Source organism: Mauremys reevesii, linkage group 1 (assembly GCF_016161935.1).
Source record: "Mauremys reevesii isolate NIE-2019 linkage group 1, ASM1616193v1, whole genome shotgun sequence".
Taxonomy (NCBI): Eukaryota; Metazoa; Chordata; order Testudines; family Geoemydidae; genus Mauremys; species Mauremys reevesii.
Genome location: NC_052623.1, coordinates 288,844,151 through 288,870,190, shown reverse-complemented (window position 1 = coordinate 288,870,190; position 26,040 = coordinate 288,844,151). Strand labels below are relative to the sequence as shown.

Sequence of the window (26,040 nt, the reverse complement as noted above, 5' to 3'; positions counted from 1 at the left end):
TTTAACATCTGTTTAAACAAAAAAAAGCCAGAATAAAAGAGAGTTGCAAACATAACATTGATTCTTTGCAAAGAAACTGAGGAACACTGCCAACCAAATTCTCTCATTGTAGGGATTCCCGGAGTCCCATACAGGCCCATTTCAACTGGGTTCCCTCCACCTCCATTCCTACTGCTATTCTCCCTCATTTACCCTATCCAGGAATCAATGTCTGCCACATGCTGCTTCTTGGAAAGGAGAGAATTTGAAATGACCCTGGTGGCTTGTGGCTAGCTTTGCCCAGAAAAGGGATGAGTCTCAGACAGGCAAGCGAGTTATTGAAGCTGGCTAGTCTGTTCTTCCCAGATAGATTTCTAAAGATATGCCCATTCTCATACATTTGTCAGCAACTATTAGTGAAGATTTGTCAGCGTTTAACCAACCCAACCAGCTCATGTTCAGCCAGGAAAGATGGGGCTTGTAGCAGCTCAAGGAAAAACCACAAGCTTTAGAAAACCCAGGATAATACTTGAGTGTGCTCTGGGCAAGATGAAGAAAGAAAGGTTCCTCTGCGGTTCACTTCTATCCTTTTATGGACAGATCAGGAGTATGAGATACAAATCCAGTCAACTCTCCTTTGTAACCTGGAGAACAAAGAGACCAGCCAGGTCCTGACAGGACAGGAAGGAGTGTCAGGCATCTCTCTGCAGCAAAAATGGTGGTTTCCACGGCCAAAAACGCAGAATTCTGTTTTAGGAACAACCAAAAGTCCATAGTTTTTAAAGCATGGAGCACACAGGCCTTACGTCAGCCCCAACTACAACAGAACTTTATGCATTCCCCGCAATCACCAGGACACTCAAAGGTTACTCAGGCAAAGGCAAAAAAAAAACAGATTTTGCAGACACTGAGCCCTGAAGTTTTGCTTCTCCTCTGGTCCAGCAGGTGTCTGAGCCCTTCACTGAGAATAAATTGCCTCTACTTCCCAGCTGTTACTTTATGAACTCTAGGAACACACAGTTGACTCAAGGAAAAACCACCCATGAAACAGACATTAGCAAAGCATCACACCAGGTGTCCCTTCAAGACCAAAGTCATAAAGATCCTACAGTTACAGTTAAAATTATTAAATATGTTTCTCCAGTGATTCCAGAAAAGTCAACATGTCTCTTCAAACGATCCAATTCATGGGGATGACAAACTGTGTGGGAGCTCTTAGAGTTAATACAAATTCAGAACTGATTAGGAAAGCATGTGCTATATGGTACTTCTCAGATAGTGCAGTCATGCAGTGCTGGTGCCAGTAACAATCTGCTGGTATGGCTAAGTATTAACATAATAACACAAGAACGGCAATACTGGGTCAAACCAACGGTCCATCTAGCCCTGTATCCTGTCTTCCAACAGTGGTCAGTGACAGGTGCCCCAGAGGGAATAAACAGAACAGGTAATCATCAAGAGATCCATTCCCTGTCTCCCATTCCCAGCTTCTGGTAAACAGAGGCTAGGGACACCATCCCTGCACATCCTGGCTAATAGCCATTGATGGACATATCCTCCATCAATTTATCTAGTTCTTTTTTGAACCCTGTTATAGTCTTGGCCTTCACAACATCCTCTGGCAAAGAGTTCCACAGGTTGATTGTGCACTGTGTGAAGAAATACTTCCTTTTGTTTTACTCATTGTTTTTCCAGTACTTAGTCTTGTATAAAAAACTGACTAAACCTGTTTGTGCTAAAAACACGCTCATGTTCAGCTGGCCAACAGTGTTCATGGGCTCCTAAAACTGACAACTAAATTTGGTTGTCCTGTATTCACAACTTTACTTACACAATTTTTAGACAACTTGATGCAATGAACTGCCATAACTTTCTTTGCAAGCTAGCAGATTTGAGATAGATATCTGCATTATCAGGTTTGTCTGCTAGAAGAGAAAGAAGGAACTCAAGACTGTACTATCAGCCATCTTTCATTCTGTTCCTGTTGTGTACTCAACCTATGACTACAATGGTGATCAACACAATAGCTTATTTATGAAAAGCAGCTGGGTGAGGAGGCTGATGCTGCACAACAAAACTTTTTTTTTGGGGGGGGAGGGGGAGAAGGTAGAGAAATCTGGCTTTGGTTCAAGTCCTGTGTAAAAGTGAACTAGTAGAGATAGGTTAGCTGAGCAAGCAACTGGCAGACACTTCTGAATAGCATCTCTCTGAGTTCATGTTCCACTGTGATGCAAGAACTTGAGTTATTGATGTGGAACAACTTTTAGCAAGTAGGCGAGAGAACCCACCACTGGTTTTTTCATTCATGGAAATCAATGCAGAGTGGGAGAACTTAATGGATATGCTGATCCACTTCTGGCCAGTATCTCTTCTCCATGCCTTTCCTGTGATATCCAAAACACTGTGAAAAATACAAGAAGAGACCAATGGCTTCACCATTCTGGTCCAGAGGCCTTAGGAACGGCAAGTTCCTATCAGTCCGAGTGATTTGAGGGGAAGAGACTTTTCTTCAAGTCAGCTGTCAAGCTTGTCTCATTCTAATACTTAACTTTAACAAAGACTTTCGCCAGAATATTAAAGATGCAATGTTGCTGCCCTGCAACTAAGGTATAAGCGCATACATTAAATGTGCTGAGAGATGTCTAGCAGGTTCTCCAGCAAAACAAGACTTAGGTATGTCTAATACAGTGGTTTTCAACCGTTTTCATTTGCAGACCTCTAAAAATATTTCACATGGAAATGCAGACCCCTTTGGAAATCACAGTCTGTGGACCCCAGGGGTCCACAGATCACATGTCAAAAACCACAGGTCTAATATAAACTATCAAGCAAAGGGAATATTTTTGGAAAAACTAAATTTCTAGGTCTTCATACATCACAGAGAAGCAAAAGGTGACACCACCTTTTTTAATCTTTTGTAAATCAGAATGTAGATTCTCCTAAAGCTGGAACATAACTGGGATATTTTCCCAAAAAGAGGAGCTAAGTCTCCTGTGGCTGTCAGGGCTGGGCCTGCCTCTTGGAGCTGCAGCGGAGACAATAAACTTAATGGTGGGCCTGGATAAATGCAGAAATACTTGGGTAATGAGTATTTCCAAAGCTAGACTAGCTTACTGATTGACTTGGGTGAAGGGGTGGCATTTTTTAAGACCACTCGGAAGCTATATCTGCCAAAAACAGGTCTGCTCTGCTTATTGAGTAATAAGGAGCATATTCTACTACATCTCCAATTACAGTGACTTCCTGCACAGGCTTCCACGTTCAGCCCAAATAGTTCTTCATAAGCAAAGATGATCTTAGATAGATGGAGTATGATCTCTCTATCTAAGGCTACTTCCATGCGTAAAGTCAATGGTCTAGCCACAAAATTCCATGGACTAGCCATTGCTGTTTTATAAGTAATCACAGCCCATTGGGATGGAAGCTGAAAGTGACTGCTGCTGTGTCCTTTCTCCCTCCACCCCACATCCCCTTTCTTTGAAAAGGTTCCAGCTCCTCCAATATATGGTGAAAGGAGTTAAGCGCTCTTTATAGAGTTAAAACTTAAAGATCTCATATTAAACTCTTCTACCCAGCATCTGTGGATACTGGTTGATGAGCAATATGAGAGAGCAAAAAAGCTACTGACATTTTGTTGCAAGTCATTTGTACTCGATGGAGGACACTTCTCTTCTCTCATCCTTTGTCTTGAATATTGCTCTATCCAGGAGCTCCTGGAACAGTCTACAGCAGGGGTAGGCAACCTATGGCACACGTGCCAAAGGCGGCACACGAGCTGATTTTCAGTGGCACTCACACTGCCTGGGTCCTGGCCACCAGTATGGGGGAGGGCTCTGCATTTTAATTTAATTTTAAATGAAGTTTCTTAAACATTTTAAAAACCTTATTTACTTTACATACAACAATAGTTTAATTCTATATTATAGACTTATAGAAAGAGACCTTCTAAAAACATTAAAATGTATTACTGGCACGCGAGACCTTAAATCAGAGTGAATAAATGAAGAGTCGGCACACCACTGCTGAAAAGTTGCCGACCCCTGGTCTACAGTCTCTCACAATGTGGCTCAGGTCATGAAAAACATGTTCGAGCTGAACAATCTGATGGTAAGTGCTACCTTGCAATAGCATTACTTGTCAAGCGAAAAAAGAAGCCTAGAGACAAAGACAGCTAAGGAAAACTTGAGAAGCATGACTTGAGGTCCTCAGTTTTAATTAGACCACCTCAGATTATCTGCTCAAAGAGAACAGCAAGGGAAAAGTAGTCAGAGGATTCTTAAGTCTTCAATTGTGTCAATTTCAGCACACTGCAATACATTTCACTCACTAACACAGGGGCGGGCAAACTTTTTGGCCTGAGGGCCGCATCGAGTTTTGGAAATTGTATGGAGGGCTGGGTAAGGGAGGGGTTCGTGGCCCAACCCCCACTCCAGGAGTCTTACACCATCAACCCCCCCGTTCCCTGAGAGCTCTCCTCTCCGGGACCCCTGCCCCATCCACCCCCACAGTCCCTGTCCCCTGACCGCTCCCAGAACCCCCGCCACCCCACCCCATCCAACCTCTCCTCTCATTCCTGATGCCCCCTGCCCCATCGAACCACCCCTTCTCTCTGTCCCCTGATTGCCCCCAGAACCCCTGCTCCTGACTGCCCCCCACCAGCCCATCCACTCCTCCCCTCATTCCTGACGGCCCCCCCAGAACTCCTGCCCCATCCAACCACCCCTTCTCTCTGTCCCAACTGCTACCGCAACCCCTGCCCCTGAATGCCCCCCCACCGCCCCATCCAACCCCTCCTCTCATTCCTGACTGCCCCCCAGAACCCCTGCCCCCATTCAACCCCCTATTCCCTGCCCTCTGACCCCTATTCACATCCCCCGCCCTCTGCCCATCCCTCGAACTCCCCTGCCCTCTATCCACCCTCTCCCCCCACCCTGCCCCCTTACCACGCTGGCTGGAGCACCGGTGGCTGGCTGGAGCTACAGCCATGCCATCGCCACCGCACAGCACAGAGCACCAGGTCAGGCCGGGCTCTGCAGCTGCGCTGTCCCAGGAACTCTGCGCTGCCCAGAGCATTGCACTGGCGGTGGAGCAAGCTGAGGCTGCGGGGGAGGGAGAACAGCAGGGGAGGGGCGGGGGCTAGCCTCCTGAGCCAGGAGCTCAGGGGCCGGGCAGGAGGGTCCCACAGGCCGGATGTGGCCCACCTCTTCACTAACTGGTGAGTAATTCAGGCAGGACCTTGTTTTATGAATGAGTGAATTATTTACCAAACTGGTGATTGTGACATCTATTTTAGGCAGCAAATTAAATTTTTAACACAGGGCCTAAGAACTGACAAGGCAATTCTGAAAGCCTTTTGATTTTGTCTGCCTTCCCATTTTTACTATTGCTTCTCCCCCACCACCACCACACACACCCCCTCTCTCACTCCAAAGACATAGGAGATGCACATCTTTCTCTAATCTCTCTTATTCTCAGATTACTCCTTCCCAATGGGCTAAGCGCATAATTATTACCTTACTCTGGCATATGTAAACTAGAAGAAAACAGATTACCCGTCACTCAGTATCCTCTTCTAAGCTGGCTTTGGTTTTGTTTATTGTGGGACTAAAATGTCATGTGAAAACTTGCTTAGATGGTTACAATTTCTTCCCTGAGACTATTGCTTTTTGTGATTTAAAGAAGCTGATAGCACAGTATTCAGCTCAACTACTTTCAAACTATGTTTTATTACACTGAACCCAAGTTTAAGTCCTGTCATCTGAATCAAAGGTCATTGGGACCTTTGGTTGATATGTTCAAGACCTGGAACAATTCTAGGTTAAATGTCTTTAGAAATCAACTCTTAACAGTCTGTGACCAATGAACCTGAGTGAATCCAATACCAAACCAGTGAGAACACAGTTCAACTGGGATGTCCAGAGTTCAGCAAGGATGTTGATCTGTATTCCACAATTATACTAAATTTAAAAAAAAATTAACATTTGCTTGGCTTTACAGGAACAGATTCTTCACACTCAATCACCTGTCTAAAGTAGGGAGTTGAAATGGATGTTCTAGAGACATAATTTATGCCTTCACATTTTAAGTTCTGTGCTAGGAACTCAAGAGCCATGAAATGCTGACAGCTGTCAAAATTTTCTTGAGACACAAGGTAGGTGATGTAATATATTTTATCAACTTCTGTCGGTGAACGGAGCTTTTGAGCTACACAGAGCTCTTTTTCAGGTTCAGGAAAGGTATTTAGCTGTGACACTGAGTACAAGGTGGAACAGATTGTTTAGCATAAGTAGTTAACATAGTCTAAGAAGAGACCGTTCAAGGTGAAGTGGCCCCCAAGAGGCAGGCCAAAAGAGAGGGTTAGTGGGTTATAGATTATTGTAATAAGCCATGAATCCAGTGTCCTTATCAAGACCATGAATTTTAGCATCTAGCAAAGTTATGAGTTTAAAGTTCCAGGCTCACCTTTGGATGGTGTTATTCAGGTTTCCTTTAAGGACAAGGACTGAGAGGTCAGATACAGACTGATTATTTTGTGATAAGTGTTTGCCCACAGCTAATATTGCATCTGTGTCTTATTTTTCTGTGAGAGTTCATTTGAGAACACAGTGATTGTCTGGTTTCACCCACATAGTTGTTATCGGGGCATTTAACGCACTGTATGAGACATACCCCATATTATGATAGGCATGTGTAGGAGCCATGGATCTAGGAAGGTTGGAGAGCACTGATCGTCGTAGCACTGTAGATAGGTCTGCAGGTTTTGTGTCTGTTATGGCTGAGTCTTGTGCCATTTGGAGTTGGTGAGCCCTGGTCTGTGGAGAACTTGCATCTGATAAGCTTGGCAAGGTGCGGGGGTGAGGAGGAGTGTTTGAAGGCAAGAAGAAGGGGTTCAGGAAAGATCTCTTTCAGGACGTGGTTCCCATCGAGTATGACTTGTAATTGTTTCACGGTACCCCATATGGGTTCCAGTGTGGGTGGCAGATTTTCTTGAGTCATTGGCTGAATGGAGGCATAAACAAAACAAAAAAAAATAATTCTGAATTTCTACAGCAGTTAAAAAAGATCTCTCTTTAGTAGTTAGAAGTATAGCATGGTTCACTGGTTTTGGTGATTTATTAGGTTTCATGAGGTCTAGGTTCTACTACCAGCTTTGCCACTGATCTGTGGTGTCTCCTCGGCAAAGTCATTTCATTTCTATGTGCCTCTTTCCTTCCTCCACACCATACTATTCGTCTGTCTTGTCTATTTATAGCATAGTTCTTCCACATAGGGACAGTCTCTTGCTATGTGGGTACACTGTACAACGGGGTCCTGATTTTCTACTGTAATATAAAATAAGTCACAACAGTTATGCAAACACTCTGATTTAGAGCTATACTTTCTACTTGGATGTGGGGCTTTTCATCCAGGTTTACTAGGAACCAAGTGGATATACACAAGAGCAGAATTTAGGCCGCATGTTTATTCCTGACATTACATAAAGTATAAAAAAAGCTTAAATTTGGCTAAAAAAAAGTATAAATTTTGTAAGAGTTAAGATTTTAACATCAGCTACCAATATTTACATACATTTTAAAATTGCTATACAATATTTGTAACAAGTTCTTCTGGGGTCTGAGGAGTCCACACCATTAGTTCCTACAGAATTTAATCTCCCATCCCCACCCACACCCTACTTACTTATATTGAAAATTTTAGGCTGTAAAACACATACTGAAGTAGTGCTTTTGGTGGCTTATTTAGCAAAGTCTTTGAAATCCTTAGCATGGCTACAACAAAAAAAACTCTAGACAACTAGGTAACATCATCTTGTTCTGAAGACAGTTTCTGCAGAACTGAACAGTAATCAAGATGTCCCCCAGAATCTTCCTTTTGCCTTAGCTCCCACCCACCACATTTTTGATGAGCACTTGGGATTTCATAAGATTTTCAAGCACTGACATGACAAGTCACCTATTCTTGAGAAAGGTGCCCCCACTCTTCATAGCAGCAACTCAATTTTTAAGATACTTCAGTTATTGTACCTTATGACTCTGGTATTTTGTATTAAGTCATTTAAATGAAAAAAGCTTTGCTGTACACTTCTGAAACTGAGGCTTTACTGATGTTCCTCAGTTGCGATTCCACACCCCCCTCCAAAACAGTAACCCCAACTGTGTTTTTTCTCATTCCAGAGAATCTGCTCATGGCCAGGCTCCAGCGTGCTCAGATGTAGGTGGTTTTCTGCTGCAAGACAGATGCCAGCTCCAGACAGAATATCAAAGGTGACTTTTAGTCACCCATAGGCATCTTATGCACTCAGTTCAAAGAGCCATAATATTGTTCCATTAATGGCAGATCTTGACCCACAGTCTGCCCTGCTTTTTCAGTACATCAAATGAGGACATAAAATTCTACATATACCTGAAAACAAGCCCCTAGGTATTATCTCAGTACTGCTACCATTCCTGCCCTGCTGTGAAGCAGAAAAATCCTGAAGCTGGAGAATATAGCAGCCTGCTGTAACAAGCCATTTTACCTAATGGCTATGGCTGGATTATGTTCTCCCCTAGAAAGAAAGTCCATAATCCTAGGCAGAAAGATGACGACTTTGGAAAAAAAGAAAAAAACAATCCAAAAAACAACCTTCTCCTAGGTGCAGGCTGCCACCAAGTATTGCTGTATCACTGCCACAGTGCATCCACATCTAGCAACCATGGTGAGAGAACAGCTTTTCTGCCAACTCAACTGCGTGGACACAAAATGAACCAATCAGCCAGTTAAAATAACTGGCTAATGAGAAAAGTTAAGATTTTGTCACGGTTATTTTTAGTAAAAGTCATGGACAGGTCATGGGCAATAAACAAAAATTCATGGAAGCCATGACCTGTCTGACTTTTGCTGCTGCGGCTCCATGGTTTCTCCCGCCATCGTGATGGCTGGGAGCTGCAGGGGAATTTCCCAAAGAGAAAATGGGACACTCCCAGCTGCTCGCCCAAGGAGCTCCCCCACCCATGCGAGGCTGTCGCCCGTTACTGAAACCCTGGAGGGCCCCCTAAGGAGTCTGTCACCTGTCGCTGGAACCTTGCAGGGGAGGGCCCTTGCAGAGAATGTCACAGAGGTCTCTGGAAGTCACAGATTCCGTGACTTCCATGACCACTGTGACATAAACATAGCCTTACTAATGAGTAATAATAATATAGATCTGGGTACAGTATGGATGGGATGGATGAAGGCTGACATATGATAATGAGGAGTGATATCTTGATGTCGCATATTTACTCAATGATGTGGATATCACCTTTGCATAAAGACTGTTTGGATTTAAAAACTAGCTGCCACACCAAATACTCAACTTATCTTAAAAGACAAAATGCATTCTTGTTCTCTACATAGCACATCTTTTCATTAACAAATATTCAGTAATCAGAATTCTGATGGCCAATTTCTTGATGCATGGAGTAGATTACAGCTTGTCCTTCCAAACTAACCTGGCTTTTTAGTACAGGTTAGTAAAGTCATTTGAAGTTTTAGATTTTTTCTAAAGAAACAGAAACGATACATATCTTCACAAGATTCTTGGGTGTTTGGGGTTTTTTTTGGTCGTAATAGTCAAGATTTTATAGGGCTATTCTGCTACAAGCTATTATTGCATGTTGTCCTGACCAAAAAGCGTGCTGTGCTGCCACAAAATTGACTGCTGCAAATAATGCTTAAAATCAGTGTTAAGATATCTACTATCCAGCGGATATTTGAAAGATCAGCCACACTCCCATTCAGCCACTTGAGATCTTTTGACAACACTCTAATGAGAAGGCAAGAGAATAGAATACATCTGACTTGCAGGCCAATAAGGCATTCCCCCCCCCTCCCCCGAACCTCTGAAACACAAAGGTGGAGGATTACTACACTAGCACAGTTTAAAATTTTGCCCTTTAAGGGGTCGGGGCAAAAGTGTGCAGTAAAAGTTTAGACTCATTTAATGGGGCTTTAGAAATCAAGTCTTTCCTGAAAGTTAGAAGATTTATTGTTTAAGTAAGGACTTCTCAAGCTATTCAAATAAAAAATCCAATTACAGAAATCAAGAGCAATGTTGTAGGATGTACTTCAGCCTTGCAATGTTTTACCCGCCTAGAGTAATTTGAGGGGTAAGATTTAGGATGAAATCCTGACTCATTTAAAGTCAATGGACAAGACTTCATTGATTTCAGACTTCACTGGAGCCACGATTTCACTGTTAGTCCCTCCTTCCCCTCATTTAAAAAAAGGTGGGCAAACTGCATGTAGGATAGTATTTTAAGGATTTTGGAAGACTTGCATTTAAGGATCCATTCCTGGGTTATCCTGCCATATTTTTGTCATTATTATCATTACAGCTTGTGACATCTCAAGCTCAAGTGTCTGAATCTTATTCATAAACTTGGCTAATTAAAAGTTTGTTTTTTTTAAAAAGGCTTTCATTTTTAACTTATAGATATTACAGAAACTGTGACTTCTACACATTTATGAATTATGGCCAAACTTCTACTATAAATACATTAATACTTTCATGCAAGTGTTTTCGCCTTTAAGAGATGGGGAACAAGCGGAGTTAACGTAATATCTACAGAAGGAGGAATAGAACCCAGATTCCCTAACTCCTAGTACTGCAGTTTAGCCACAAATCTAGACTTCTCTGTTTGTAACTCGCCTTATTAGAAGATAATTTCCTGCAGTGCAATTGTCATTATGATCACAGCTTGATAACAGTTACCTCCCTTTCAGAGGAACAGCAGAGTAATTTAAAGATTCTTGTCACTTTCACAGCTCTAAGATGCATGGATAGAAGTTGTTGGAAGTTTCACTTTTGCTGTTCAGAAAGCCGAGAAAGAATTTTATCTGTATCTTTACAGTAGGTGTGGTCTCGGGGTGGGGGGAGAAATAATGAACAGGTAGACCAAATTACTCATTTTCAGCAAAAGAAAAAGCTACAAGTAGCAGTAGTATAGGCCTATTAGGAAAGTTATGAGCAACAGTGGTAAAGCTAGATCATGGGTGGAGGGCTGGATGATGAAAGAAAGGGATGGTGAAAAGGGGAAAAACAAAGAGGAGCTTGGTCACGTCTCATTGCCTCACATTCAATCCTCCCCCCGCCCCAATCAAGAAAGGTAAAACTATTTCTCCTCCATAGCTGAAGAGCTGGGAAAACTAGAGAAGAAAAAGTTGTATTTGGCACCCAGGTACTACTATACTATTCTGGGACATGTGCAGGGAAGAAGGGGGAGAATAGGGAATTCCTAAGAGTGTCTTCACAGCAGGTTCACATCCACGGCTGGTCCATGCCAGCGGACTTGGGCTCACAGGGCTCGGGTTGCATGGATGCTTCACTGCTATATAGATGGTTCTGGGACCCTCCCACCTCACAGGGTCCTAGAGCCCAGGCTCCAACCTGAGCCCAGAAGCCTACACAGCAATGAAACAGCCCCGGATCCTGAATCAGCTGGCATGGGCCAGCCATAAATTTTTCTTTACTACGTAGACATACCCTTTGATGCTTTTACAAATTACCTGCAATGCTTGAAATAGCTATGTGTCAAGTGAAAAGTGGAAAGCTTTGTCTGACAAATTGTGAGAGCCCAAAGTTATTGATTTCTGCAGAATTTAAGAGCCTTTAGATGGGCTAGCTTTCTAGTCCCTCCCCTTAATCTTCTAAATTAACTGAACACAAACCAATGCTGTGTTATCTTTCTGAGTCAGCAAGCAGCTCCAATGGCTCTGCTGCATCAAATGGTATTCCCCAACACCACCATCTTGAAATTAAGATTAAGAGTTGTAAAACTAGTCATTCAGAACTCCATGCAGCAGAGAAATAGTCAAGGATTATTAGTTTCAGGTTACTGTTACAAAAAGCTATAAGCAAAGACAATCACTAGAGACGTTCAAGGAATAAGCATACTCCACAAAAGGTTCCAAGCAGCAAAGCAACAGAAAGCTCCTTCTTTGCAACAGTTATTGGGAAAATATAATTTGAAATTTAACACATACTGGCCAGAGGATAGTATAAAGAATTGAGACCCCATGCAAGAGCCATTGACTACACCAGGGTCGGCAACCTTTCAGAAGCGGTGTGCCAAGTCTTCATTTATTCACTCTAATTTAAGGTTTTGCATGCTAGTAATACATTTTAATGTTTTTAGAAGGTCTCTTTCTATATGTCTATAATATATAACTAAACTATTGTTGTATGTAAAGTAAATAAGGTTTTAAAAATGTTAAGAGGAATTTGTTAAGTGCCACTGAAAATCAGCTTGCGTGCCACCTTTGGCACGCATGCCATAGGTTGCCTACCCCTGGACTACACCCTGCTACTTTATTTACAAGCAAGCTGGGGGTTGTCAAGGACTAGGCTTCTCAGAAAGGCACTGCTTCTGGACCCCAACTGAAGCTCCCTCTTACCTATATTTGCCCCCTTCCACCTCCTCCCCACACTAGCTAGTCTAGGAAGTTAAGATGTATAGTACTGTGCAATAAATACATACACTAACAGAAGTTTGGGGAGGATTTGTAAGATTATTATCCTCCCACTGCAGCCACAGAAAGCGTTTCATTTCAAACACTTCCAAGACCAAAATATTTTGAAATACCATAGCAAAGTCAAAATAAACTTCCCTGGTGAGGAGTCCTGTGTTCCAATTACCCAGCAAGCAAAGGGACATATAGGGGTTAACAGGAAGACCCACCCCGGCCTATTTTTTGTACTGGCCTCCAGCTAGGAGGTACCAATAATTACGGTTGCCCAATTGTCTAATCACACAAACCCAAACACCCTTGACCCCATCACAGCCCATGAGGCCCCGCCCCTTCTCCAAGGCCATGCCCTTGCTCACGCCATCCCCTCTCTCCATCGCTCACTCTCCCACACCCTCACTCACTTTCACCAGACTGGGACAGGGGGTTGGGGTGCAGGAGGGGAGGTGGGCTTTGGGCTGGGGCTGAGGGGTTTGGAGTGTGGGGGGGCTGCAAGCTGGGCCTGGGGCAGGGGGTTGGGGTGCAGAAGGAGGTGTGAGGTCCGGGTTCTGAGAGGGAGTTTGGGTGCAGGAGGGGGCTCAGGGCTGGGGTGCAGGAGGGCGGTGAGGGGTGCAGGCTCCGGCTGGGCAGCACTTACCTCAGTTCCTGGCCAATGGGAGCTGCAGAGTCAGCACTCGGGGCCAGGGCAGCGTGCAGAGGCCAGCTGGCTGCCCCTATGCCTAGGAGCCAAAGAAACGTGCCAGTCGCTTCCAGGAACCGTGCAGTGCCAGGGCAGGCAGGGAGCCTGCCTTAGCCCTGCTGCACCACCGACCAGACTTTGGCCTATTAAAATCTCCTGGATTGCCTTTAATAGTCACTGAGAGACTGAGGCTGATTCTGGGAGGCTCCCGGCAAATCTGGGAGGGTTGACAACCCTAATAAAGATTCAAATGTGTTCAGATCTAGTAGGTTTTTTTAAAAAACTGCTTTGAACCAAGAGGTAGTTTTTCATCTTCAGTGCTACATGCAAGATCTTGTTTTTACATAAACCAGGACTTCAGAATTGTTCACATTAGTTGAGAAAGGTGCTAAAATTTGAAATAGACTGGGGGTGAGAATGACATGGCATGCCGCAAGTAGCAAAAAAGGAGCAATTATTTGCTGTTTTAATTCATATACTAAGTGAAATTAAGTATTGGAAGGTTAGTGTAGAGAGAAAATAGTCACACCGCACCTCTGTTTAATTAAATGTCTCTCCCCAAACTAACAGTAGAAACTAAATAGTAATACTAGACCTCCTACGTCTTAGTCAAGTTACCAAAACACCAGTAAGACTATCTTACTGTATCTTCCTACAGTCACATAAAAATACATTTCCCTTAATACGCAAGTTAGGTCTCCAGTACATAAAGTGACATGCTGGTATCAGTATTAGATACCCCCTTTTCTACACATGCACTTTGGCTATATAGAGACAAGTGCCAAGTATTTGGTTAGATAATCTAAAAAGATGAAACAAAGAGCACAAGCAGCAGTACATGTCTAATAATGGGACTGCATACAGAAATTCACTGACAGTCATAGTATTAGTGCAGCACACCCTCTCTACTATGCTATTCTTGAGAGCCAAGAAACTGACATTACACAAAGATTATCCTTACAAATAGAAAGTGTTAAACTGTCTTCCATGGAGTTGGAGACAAATTACATACTCTATTCAAAGTAGCTTTAATCACTTAGGGCCCTTTAATAAAGTGCACAACAAGTTTCACAGGTTAGACAAAGTGAGGATGTAAATTTTCTAATATTGTGCAGTTTTATATAACTTGTGTTTTTAATTCCATCTGATACTGACTGGGGAGGCCTCTAGGCATAATTAATACAATTACAAACTTCACTCTTTACCTGGACTAAAACCCAAGCGAAGGATGGCACAAGAGAGAGTCTTCCACTTATCCTTGGCTGAGATTTTTATGGAGGTTAGGCACCATCAAGTCATAAAGCACCAGTACAGAGTGATTTTTAGACCAAAGCAATTTACATGTGAAGTCAACTGTAGATTAGTAACACTCATTTGAAAATGTGTTAATGTAGACTTAAAAAGCCTCAGCATTTAATTAAACTTTAACTGACCCTTCTGGTAAGGTCTCAAATTTTACAAAAATGCTAAAGACAAGATACATAAAGTTAAGGTCTTGGTCCTGGAAACACTAACGCAGTTATGTAAAGTAGTTCACAATAATAGAACAATCTGATTTCAGTGGCTATTCATGTGAGTAAAGCTAAGCGTATGCATGTTTACAACATTGTAAGGTTGTATTTATTAAAATTTTAGTGGCATAAAATCTCATTTCAAAACAAGACTGAAAGTTTAGACTTTCAATACATTAACAAAATTATCACCAACTTATTTTTTGTAAATACATAGGCAAGTTTTCAAAACAAGGATCCTAAACCTACATTTAAGCACCTATGGGTATGATTTAAAAAAAAACAACAAAAAAAACTACATGATTTAGAAGCACAAGGCCCATGAAAACTACAAACTTATGGAAAAAACTTATCCTAGTCAAAGAATTTCAGCTTTTCATAAGTTCAACAGGTTCACAAATTCCAACGTCAGAAGGAAAAATTGTGATCTAGTCTGACCTCCTGTACAACACAGGCCATAGAATTTACACATAATAATTCCTAGAACCGATCTTTTAAATCAAGATTAGATACTTTTAGAAAACAGCCAAAGATAAAGAATCCACCATAATTAAATTATTAAATTGTTCCAATGGTAAATTACTCTTAAAAATGTGTGCCTTATTTCCAGTCTGAATTTACCTAGCTTGAACTTCCAGTCATTTGATCATGTTATAGCTTTGCCTACTACACTGAAGAGCCCATTATCAAATATTTGTCCCAAGCAGCTCCTTATAGTCTGATCAAATTAACCCTTTAAACTTCTCTTTGTTCAGCTAAATAGCAGTAGATCCAAGGAGCTCAAGCTATGAGGCATATTTTCCATTATTTTAATCATTCTTGATGCTCTTCTCTGAACCATCCCTCTCCAGTTTATTGACATGCTTCTTCAATTGTGGACATCAGAACTGGACACAATCTTTCAACAACACTGCCAAATACAGTGATAAAATAACCTCTCTATCTTACTCAAGACTCCACTGTTTACGCAGCCACGGGTTACATTAACCCTTTGGCCACAGCATTGTGCTGGGAGCTCATGCCAAATCTTTTTCATAGTCACCACTTCTCAGGATCGCGTCCACCATCCTGGAAATATTGCTCCTAGACATATATCCAGTTAGCCGTATTATTGATGGACATTTTTATAAAAAAGTCATGTGCCAAATAAATTAGTTTGCTTGGATGCTGCATTCCTTCTCTCTACCCTTCATGTTTGTCCCTATGGTAAGCTTGGGTTTTTTAATGGTCTCCTCTTACAAATTTGGAACGCACTACCTAGAACATTCTACATTTACAAACATAAGTATTAGTACTAAAATAATTTGTGGCCAGCCAATTTTGATTGAGAGTGACAGATTTTTGTCTGAAGACAAATAGAGCTGCACATTTCTTATTAGCTATTAAAAGTCAAAAGCACTAACTAGCACTCTTGTGGAGAAAAGCCAGCGTCACCATAAGCAGGTGCAATGCCAAACTGGGCCTTTGTGTGATTATTTTGTCTGTAGTGCCTCAGCCTATTTATTAAAATCTCTGTATTTATCAAAGATCAATTACATTTATTTTATGATTTAAATGCCCCCATTAGCCTTATATTCATAATATGCTCTAAGAAGGTGTATGACAGCAATGGAGAAACTGTTATGCCAACTGAACGCCACCACTCATATTTGAAAACATTTCTAAAACTCTGCATCAGTAAATTTAAAGTGGAAGACAAGATGGACTGTTTCGTACAGTAGTTAGTGATGCCTCAAAATCCATTAACATACCACTTCGTAGGTGGTAGTTTGACAAAACTTACTATACCTGATTTAAAACCTATGTTTAAAACTCCAGAGACCACTCATGACTAACCATTTTGTTTGTTGTAAATACTTGATAATCTGTGCCTTACTGACATATCACAATGCACTTTAACAGACCACTAGAAAGGTGACAGCTGAGGAATGCCTCCACTCCTATGCCAAGATTTCCATTGACTCATTTCAGGAATGCACACAGCAAGAATGACAGCTTGGAATGTCTCCACCCATCTGATAGCATCTGAACATGCACTGCTTACAACTATCCGTAAAGACTTTCAGCTCTATTCCAATTAGCCAGATCAACAAAGAAAACTAGTAAGAACAACAACTTTTACATGCAGTATGAAATTTTGCACTACTCAATGCATGCCAAGTAGTGAATACTTAATTGTGACGTACTTAATGGCTAAAACAAGAGACAATTAAGGGGCAAGTGTTCGTTCTTATGTAATTCATCCTTTGAAGGATCTGGTCAGAACAATAAAATATAATCAGGTAAATGTTACTAAATGTTGTGTTCTCTTTTGTAGTCCTCAAATCACTTATATCAGTAAGCATAACCTATTAACTGGAATAGACCATATAAAGCTCGCCAAAACACCAAAAAAACAACCACCATTCAAAAGCTTACGGGCATAACTGGAAATAATGTAAGTGTGTACACAGATGACATGGGCACAGATCCTCAGCTTAAGGATGATCTTTTGAAGTCATGGCTCCAATAGCAATCATCATCTGAGGATGTGCCACCGCCCCACCCCCTGCCAAGAGCTCACAATACAATCTGAATTATTATACCATTTCAGTAAATAGAAGTGCAATAGTTACAAGTTATGTTCAAAAGCTACAATGACACCTAGGCTTAGGCTACTCTACACCTAAAAATTAGGTGGACCTAGCTACACTGCTCAGGGCTATGAAAAATTTCACACCCTGTGCAACGTAGTTAGATTGACCTAACCCTCATTGTAGACATAGCTAGTGTGACAGAAGAATTCTTCCATTGACCTAGCTACTGCCTCAAGAGTAGAGCAGGGGTTCTCAAACTAGGAGTCAGGACCCTTCAGGGGACTGCAAGGTTATTACATGGGGGGGGGGGGGTGTCACAAGCTGCCAGCATCCACCCCAAGCCCTGCTTTGCCTCCAGCACTTATTATGTTGTTAAATATATTAAAATTTGTTTTTCATTTATAAGGGGTGGGCACACTCAGAGACTTGGTATGTAAAAGGGGTCACCAGTACAAAAGTGAACCACTGTACTAGAGTGATGGGAAAAAAACCGTTTGTCAGAGTAGCAAGTATCTATACCTGTAGTTCTCAACCTATTTACCACTGTTGGCCGCATATGCAGGTCCCTAGTGTTATGTGAGCCTCATCCGCAGAATATATATACTACCTGTATTGTTCTGAGGATGTCACATGAGCCACAGCCATGTGCTGATTAGACCATAAGTGGCCCGTGGGCCGCAAGTTGAGAACCACTGGCTTATACTATAGCACTTTAGCTCCAGCACTGCAGCGGTAGCACAAGTAGCATAGTCATCTGCCTAGATCAGCAATTAACTTCCTCAATCTGAATATGTTCACATGCAGTGGTTCCCAAACGACCTATTGTTATGAGTGGTTTATGTAACATTCCTTTTACTAAACAGTAGATTACAAAAGAAAAAAAATTAAAAATCAATCAAATGTACCATGTGTCAGAACACGCACTGCATTTAATCTATACATTTCATTGTGCCAATGAAGTCTGTAAACACATCAATGTACTGAATCAAGAATACTTAATTCCAGGGTAAAGTTTACAGCTAGAAGACATGGTCATTGAACAGCAACTTATTTTACAAAATAAAATTATATTGGCTGTAGTTATTGCCTATATTTTGAATTTGTTATGAAACCTATGTGGCTATCTGATAAAGCTATTATTCAAATGCTATATTACAGATATTATAAATAAGTTTGAGATGTTTCTACTCATGTCATTGCCAGTCATTTTTAAGGTGGGAGTTTCCCAACACTTTGTCTCAGCCTAAATGCTAGAATTCAGTTCAATTATTATAGTGTCCTCTTTTAAATGCACAACTAAGCAGGGACAATGTCATGCCTTTACACACAACTAAAAAAAGAGAGGTTGGGTTCAAACTTGGCATATAGTTAATCCTCAGTACGTACAAGTCTGTTAAGCCAAGTTTGGAAAGGTATAATATTTACAATTATTGCACTCTACAAAAATTTGTATGCAGTCACATGCTTAGTAGAAAATACGTTTTTTCTTATACGTATGCTAAGTACTATAGATGCCCTAAGTTATCATGTAGTATGAAGGGGCACATGATGTGCCCAACACTTCATATACTTTAATTTCTGTCCTCTCTAAAGAAGTAGTTGTGGTGGAGGAAGAGATAGACAGGCCTTTATTAATTCAATATTAAGGTTGCAAAATTAAGCACAGAAGTCAGGAAATTAAGACTTCTCTTAAAATAGTTATTAGCTTGGTCACACTGAAGTATTATGCTACTCAATTCCCATTTCCTGGAAATGAACAGGTTTTACAGAATCTATGGCCAGCAGAAGTGTTTGCACCCATTTCTTTGCATTATAATTAATTTTTTTTAAACAAACATGTTTCCCAGTCTGAAGTCAGACAGTGCAACATCAAAAACATAGAAGTGAAACTGATTTCCCCACTTCTGTTGCCAGACTGAGACACACACAAAAGGAAAAAAGCAGAACAATGACCAATAAAGGATTTTTTAAAAATCCTCACCTCTAAGGATACAGCATTATCAGAAACAAGAAGGATTTCCTCCCACATGCAATGAGATGGAAGGTGTCAGTTTCACAGTAAGCCAAGTACAAATTCTGATGTATGGATTTCAAGATTTTTGTGCTAATTTTTTATATCTAATGTAAAACTAATTGTTTCTGCAAATCGGGAAAGACTCTGTCCTCCAGTAAGACCAACACCACTGAAGTCGCAGCTCAGGGAGTGGGGGTTGGGTGCTAAGGTGGCTTTGAGTCATTTTTGAATCATCCTGATCCCAAATTGCTCTGCAGCTCCTATTGTAATGTAGATGGCCATAGGGGCTTAGATTACAGCAATCTGCCCCTGGCTACCAGGCTGCCATGCTGTATGTTGTGTCCCCTTGCCCGTGGTACACTTCCTATCCCAGGATTTGCAAGCGGGTCCTCAGAAGACAGTCTTCCAGCTATCTTCCTCTGTTTTTAAGCCAGTGGACTCCATCCACAGCTCAATCACTGGTTTTTAAGCACCCTTTTACACCACTCCAGCCCTTTAATCAGGTGTAAAGGCACTAGAGGGGGATATGGCTATTACCCAAGATATTTAATGGCAATCAGTACTAAAGCCCATGTCAGCATGAGTGATGAAGCATATAGATTTGCCATAAATAAGCAATAACTGCATCTCTTTGAAAGAAAGGGGAGGCAGTTAACTTATTTCAAAGTAAACTCAAAGCAACTACCTCGGAGATTGATAAATATTAAGATAATTAATAGCATACATGGCATGTAGTGCCATCTCCAAGCTTGCCCTTTGTCAACCAAAAACAGATCACTGTTTTTTTAAATGTACAGTTCTATAATGAATTATCTGTGGTTATAGTGTTGTTAGCCGCTGCTGAGCCAGTGCTGAACAATATCAAGACAACAGCATTAAGATATTCTTAAAATCAGTTCCCCCATGCTCCACATGAAAACTATGTTTTAGCTACAAAGTGGGTGAGGTAACACTTTTATTGGACCAACTTCTGTTGGTGAGAGATACAAGCTTTCGAGCTACACAGAACTCTTCTTCAGACTAAACAGCAGATTTTGTTAGGAAGAAGAGCTTAAGAGATAGTAAGGCAATGAAATCAGTCTGCACCATAATATCAAGTGTTCAGTTCAAATAGCTAGTGTTATATTTCCACATCAGCTTGATCACCAGTTATGTGGCAAAATGGTGTCAATACTTCCCCATAGCTCACAGGTGTAGAAAGATAAATGACTGTTCACAAAGCACTCCAATCTCTTAGGAATGAGCCTACAGAAGAACCTATTATAGATTAAAAACCTACCACTAATGAGAACTACAAAACTAAAGTCTTTGCTTCAAGATGTGACGATACATACTATGCAATTTAGAGCTCTGGTCAACAAGTTTTAAAATAATTTGGCAGTCTCCTTTTACAAGCAATCATTCCATAAAACCCAGAGCACATGAAGACATTTTTATACCCAACATAAACAAAAACCATGTTTGCACGTGGCTTGTGTCAGTAAGTCTGTTCTCAGAGTTGGCCTGTACTAAGAATTTCTAATTTTTTTTTTTTTTGTAAGTGACAATGTGGAGGCTCTAACAGATCAGCCATGCACAGGCAATTTCTCTTCCCCCCCACCCCTCCAAAAAATTAAATGCTAGCAAGTAGAACATGACATCACATCTCACCTCCTGATTCTATTCTCTTAAGTCCCTGCTGAATTACCTGGAAGGACACACCACAAGAAAAGAGTTTCAAAGACTCCCTACAATCCCTGTGTTACATCTATGCACATAACAGTTATATAGAAAAAAAATGCATTATTCAGCGCCTCTGTCTTTTACACCTTCCATTGAGTTAATGGAACATTTGGATTAGGAAGCCTCAACCCAAAAACCATGGAAACAAACTATGCACAACCCTGTCAAAGGCACAAAATAAGAATCAAATTTGAAGAGGTTAAAATCAGAAGGGACTATTATGATAATCTATTCTAACCTAGATTACAAAAATAAGTATTTTTCTTCACTGAATTGCAAATAGCAAGTTTAAATACTACTTGGAATATAGGTGGTAAATGTGACAAAATGTAGTTTAAGATGCTGCATCCCTTTAAAAAAAAAAGAAGTGCACTTAACATGCACCATGCCTACTTCTGCACAGCAAAATATAAAATGAAATTGGCAATTAGTGTCAAATCACTGTAGAATTAAAATGTGTAGGCAGTATGGGGGAGAGAGGCACTTATACTCTCCATCTCAGAAATAAATGTCTGCAGTACACATTGGCCTTTAGAATGCATACTGAATAAGAAGCACACTAAGAATTTGTTTGGTTATAAAGGAAGAGGGACAAAAACTCTGCCTAGTTCATCCTACAAATTTTATTACTCCACCCAACTAGCTTTTGAGCCTTAATATTGGGCTATTGAATGGCCCAGTGGTTTGGCTGGTAGCACAACTTGTTGCCACAATGGAAAACGAGGGTACATCTATACTGAAGCTGGAGGAATAATTTCCATTTTGGGTAGACACATGCATTAACGTTGATCCAGCTAGTATGCTATAAAAAGCAAGTTAGCCACCGTGGCAGCAGCAATCTACCTGCCTAAGTACTTACCTAGAGACTCCAACTGGATTGTTCTCAGGCAGCTAGCTTGCGCTGTACAGCCACACTGTTATTTTTAGCTCACTAGTTTAATCAAAGCTAGCGTGCATCCATCTACCTGAGCTGGAAATTACACCTCCAGCTGCAGTGTAACTCAGGGGCGGCTCTACATATTTTGCCACCCCAAGCACAGCTTTTGGCAGCATGCCTGCGGGAGGTCCACCGGTCCTGTGTCTTTGGCATACCCGCTGCCAAATTGGCACCGAAGCCGCAGGACCGGCAGACCGCTCGCAGGCAGGCCGCCGAAGGCAGCCTGACTACCGCCCTCACTGCGACCGGCAGGCCACCACCCCTGGTGAAACTGAACCTACCCCATGTGTTCAGGGCTGAACGTGTTGAGGAACTGCCACCAACCACCAGGGCTTTGAAGGAAAGTGCTGCTTACCACTTTTTCCTATATTGCCTTGTAGTTACATGAAAATATTACAAAAATGTAGTTTATGCTCCTGCTCTAGTGCACTAAAACCTAACTCATGGTGGGCCACTCAAGACAGGAGAATGCAGCTGATGGGGAAAAAATGATGAGAACAGGGGGAAGAAAGAGGTCCGAAAATGGGGATAAATCACTTAATTTCAGATGATATGACGGTATTCTTGTTTCACATGGATGAGCAGGTCTAAATTGATTGACATAGTGCTTAAAATTATGGCAACCATGGAAAATCTTGTGTAGAAATAGGACTTTCAACATTACCAACACTGGTGAAGTCACAATGGCATTAGCAAAGTGCTAAACTTTTGAGAAGGTTCCCTAAGGTACATATGGCCTTACTTCATACCACAGCAACTTTCATTTAGCGTAGACCCATCTATTATAAATATGGTGTCCAGCATTTTCTATTTTGTCTCAAATGCATGAACAACACAGAAGTTTGGACACTAAAGACTGTGTGTCAATTAAAGGGATACTGCAACCAATACATTCCCTGAAGGGGTTGGGAGATTATACAATCATTTACTAAGCTACCTTAAGAAAACGATCAATTCACAGTTAAATCTCCCAATTTGCTTTTCAACTAGATGTTTGTTGACAGAAGCCTCTCAAAATCATTTTTAGTTATACCATATAACAGTGACACAAGAGTAACAACAGAAGTTTAAAGTAAAAAAAAACAACAAAAATCTGCACCTATCTTGATCTCCCACTATCTGTGGTCAGCTTGCAAATTAAGGAGGGGCAAAAGTCTGACAGTAGGGAAACAAGGATGACATTAATAAGTACTAAAAATGTTGCACTACAGTATCATGAAGTTGTCAAGGAGACTCGTCCTCACCTGCTTTTTAAAAAGGCTTCTCAAAAATGCCAAAAACTGGAAACAGTCTTAATTTGTTGTTCTACCAATAATTATAAAAAACAACACTTCATCCTTTTGTTCCCACTATTAAAAGTTCTATACATTCTGGATCTGAAAGAACGTGTTTACATATTAACATCTAACCAAATAAGATATGACTTCTGACTAGTACGACATTTCTTCAGCGTACAAGTATCCAAATTGATTAAACGAAGCTACAATATACTAGTTTGCCAAACAACACAACCTATACTGAAATTAAGGAGTTTGCCAGAATGTTACTAAAACACAAATTTGATGATTATCCCATAAATTGTCATGTTCATTCTTTGTTGTTTTTTTTTGCCAGTAGGAAGCATACCAATTCTATCAAGGCTAATAATTCAATGAAAGGACAGGTGACAACTTTTGTACAGGAAATAGTAAAGCTGTTATATACCTTACATTACATTAAGAGTTAAAAGCATAAAATCCAGTTCGAAGCAATCCATTTATTGTTAGCTATTACAATAAATAATGGGGCATTCCTCATACTTGTTTCAGTATCAAGAGGTTTACTACATACTAAAGTCATCAGTTTGCGTTTAGAAAGAGAACACTGTCACTACACTGCTCTGAATTCCCTCACTGCGCTATTTTGGAAAGATTTTTACCTGATCAAACTAGAGCTCATAATTACTAAGTCTTTCTGGAACTACTGAGGTACAATTATCAAAACAAAAAATTAATCTGTCAAAGAGATTATTCTTGCTTTTCTGAATTTAGTTCAGTGAATGTGATATGCTGCTATGGTTTTTGGTCTGTTGCAGAAACGAAAACTATTCAGGCAAACCCACATTATCTCTGGATTGCCACTGCCTTTCCTTATTTGGCTAACATTTTCAGATTCCAATCAGATTGCTATAAAACTTTAACATGCACAAAGCATCCATTTTGAGAAAAGTTCACGGCCACTTTCCTTTTCGTTCCATTCCCCCCATCCTAAATGAAAGTTAGATCTTAGTTCAAAAACCATGAACAAAGCAATCCCTTCTTACAGCCTCCCACCGCAGGAAAAATATACTGTAAAAACACTGCTAACCTAAGAGTAGGGCTTTCACACTGCGGCAGAAACCATCAATAAAGAAAGAAGCCTGTCTCCTATTGACACACGTTTCTATATTAAGAACAAAACACTAGTTCCCCCTAGAAACCAGAGAAAAATAAATGATTCGCCTTCACAAAAAGCGGATTTAATCCCCTAAAGTGCAAAGAAATTGGAGGTGTCGGTGCTGCAGGAAATCGCTCCCGATATTAACAGCAAACATGGGAGTGACCCCGTTTCTCATCTCACCATCCCTACCTGCCAACACCACCCCCTTTCCGGGATCTGCCCTTCACCTCCCCCAAGTCCGGGGCGCCATCTCTCCTTCCTGGACACACAGCAGGCAGGGCCCCGGCGGACCCCTCAATGCCAGCCACAGCCAGGGGGTCCCACCGACACCGTCCCCGGAGGAAGGAAGGCAGAGAGGACCCCGGAACACCCCAGCCAGGGGAAGAAAGGGCTTAGCCTCCACCCCAGCCTGTGGAGTAGAGCCGATCCCAGAGATTAGGGAAAACGAGGAAGAGCAGCCTCCGCAGGGCCGGTCCATCTGCCCGGGGCGACACTCCCAGGACAGACCCCGCTCCGGAGAGCTGGAGCCAGACTTGGCAGCACCTCCCCACGCCCGCAGCCAGGCCCCGATCACCGAGCCCGCCAGAGCCCCTCCCGCCCCCGCGCGGCCAGGCCCAGCCCCGGTGCCCCGCGCTCAGGCCGAGCCAGGCCCCGCACGGACCTGGTGCAGTGCGGTGAGCCCGTCCACATTGGCGTAGTTGATGTCGGCGCCCCGCTCCAGCAGCCGCAGCACCTCGTCCGTGTCCCCGCTGGAGCAGGCGGCCAGGAAGACGGCGCCGTCATCGAACTTCACTTTGGTCTTTTTGCGCTTGACCACGGGCGGCTCCAGGTCGGTCTCGGAGCCGAGCCAGCGCTTCAGCTGCTCGTTCCGCTTCTGTTTGGCGTCCGCCATCTTCATGCCCCGCTCCTGCCTGGCCCTAGCGCTCCGAACCGAGGATAGCCTCTATCCACCACTATCCCATAGAGCACCGCGGCCGGCCCGGCCGCCGCCGCGCCGCACTCGCTCACCCACCTACAGGGAAAGAGCCGGAGAGGGGGCGCGGAGGCCGGCGGTTTTAACATAATCTCGCGAGATTCCTGAGGGGAGGGAGACATCAGTGGGCGGGGCTACGACAGACGGGAGCGTGAGATCAGACCTGAGCAGAGGGGGCGGGGCGGGGCTGGAGGAGGCTGGGCAGGGATAGAGCGGCAGCGGCCGCCGGAGGGTGGGGCGCATCGGAGGGGCATAGGGACCCTGAGGGGGAGTGCGCCTCAGCGGCAGGCTGCTGGGCGGGGTGGCAGGGGACCGTTGAGCCGCGCGTGCGGGGTGAGGTGAGCAGTTCAGCGGGAAGGTCACGCCGGAGCAGGGCGCGCAGGGCCCCGCCCTTCCTCGGTCAATCTCCCCCGTCTGCTCGCTGCGCCTGGCCCGGCGGCTGAGAGAGGCCGCCTGGCAGCGCCTGCGGAAACAGGGAGTCGTGACAACGAGGAGTAGCGGCTGTCACCGGTCCGTCCCTGAGGCCGCATTTCAGCAAGTGCCTGCCTGGGCAGGGCCCTGGGCTCCTGCAAAGCCCCAGGGGAGGCTTCGTTCACGTTATGCAAAATTTGCCTCAATTTCCCTCTTTGAACGAAGCGGGGCTAATACACCATTCCCGGGTGGTGGGGAAGGGGTTGAATAGTTACTCCCGGTAAAGCACGCTGACGTGCGAAGCAGTACATCTGCCTTATCAATATCAACCTAG

General features: G+C 42.6%; 1 protein-coding gene across 6 annotated transcripts in view; it reads right to left on the bottom strand.

Annotated features, from left to right (window-relative positions):
• Positions 1 to 25,340, bottom strand: part of PPP1R12A (protein phosphatase 1 regulatory subunit 12A) — a 213,420-nt gene extending 188,080 nt beyond the window's left edge. For 3 of the 6 annotated variants that reach the window (XM_039497659.1, XM_039497673.1, XM_039497666.1), the window contains exon 1: positions 24,984 to 25,340. In XM_039497659.1, the coding sequence (XP_039353593.1) occupies positions 24,984 to 25,220 (237 nt within the window). In that variant the 5' untranslated portion in view covers positions 25,221 to 25,340. Of the gene's footprint in view, positions 1 to 6,441; positions 7,302 to 8,382; positions 8,579 to 8,604; positions 8,778 to 9,029; positions 9,077 to 24,983 lie in introns of those variants that run through there. The other 3 variants (XM_039497687.1, XM_039497696.1, XM_039497683.1) reach the window with 3 other exon arrangements.
• Between the last annotated feature and the right edge of the window lie 700 nt (positions 25,341 to 26,040).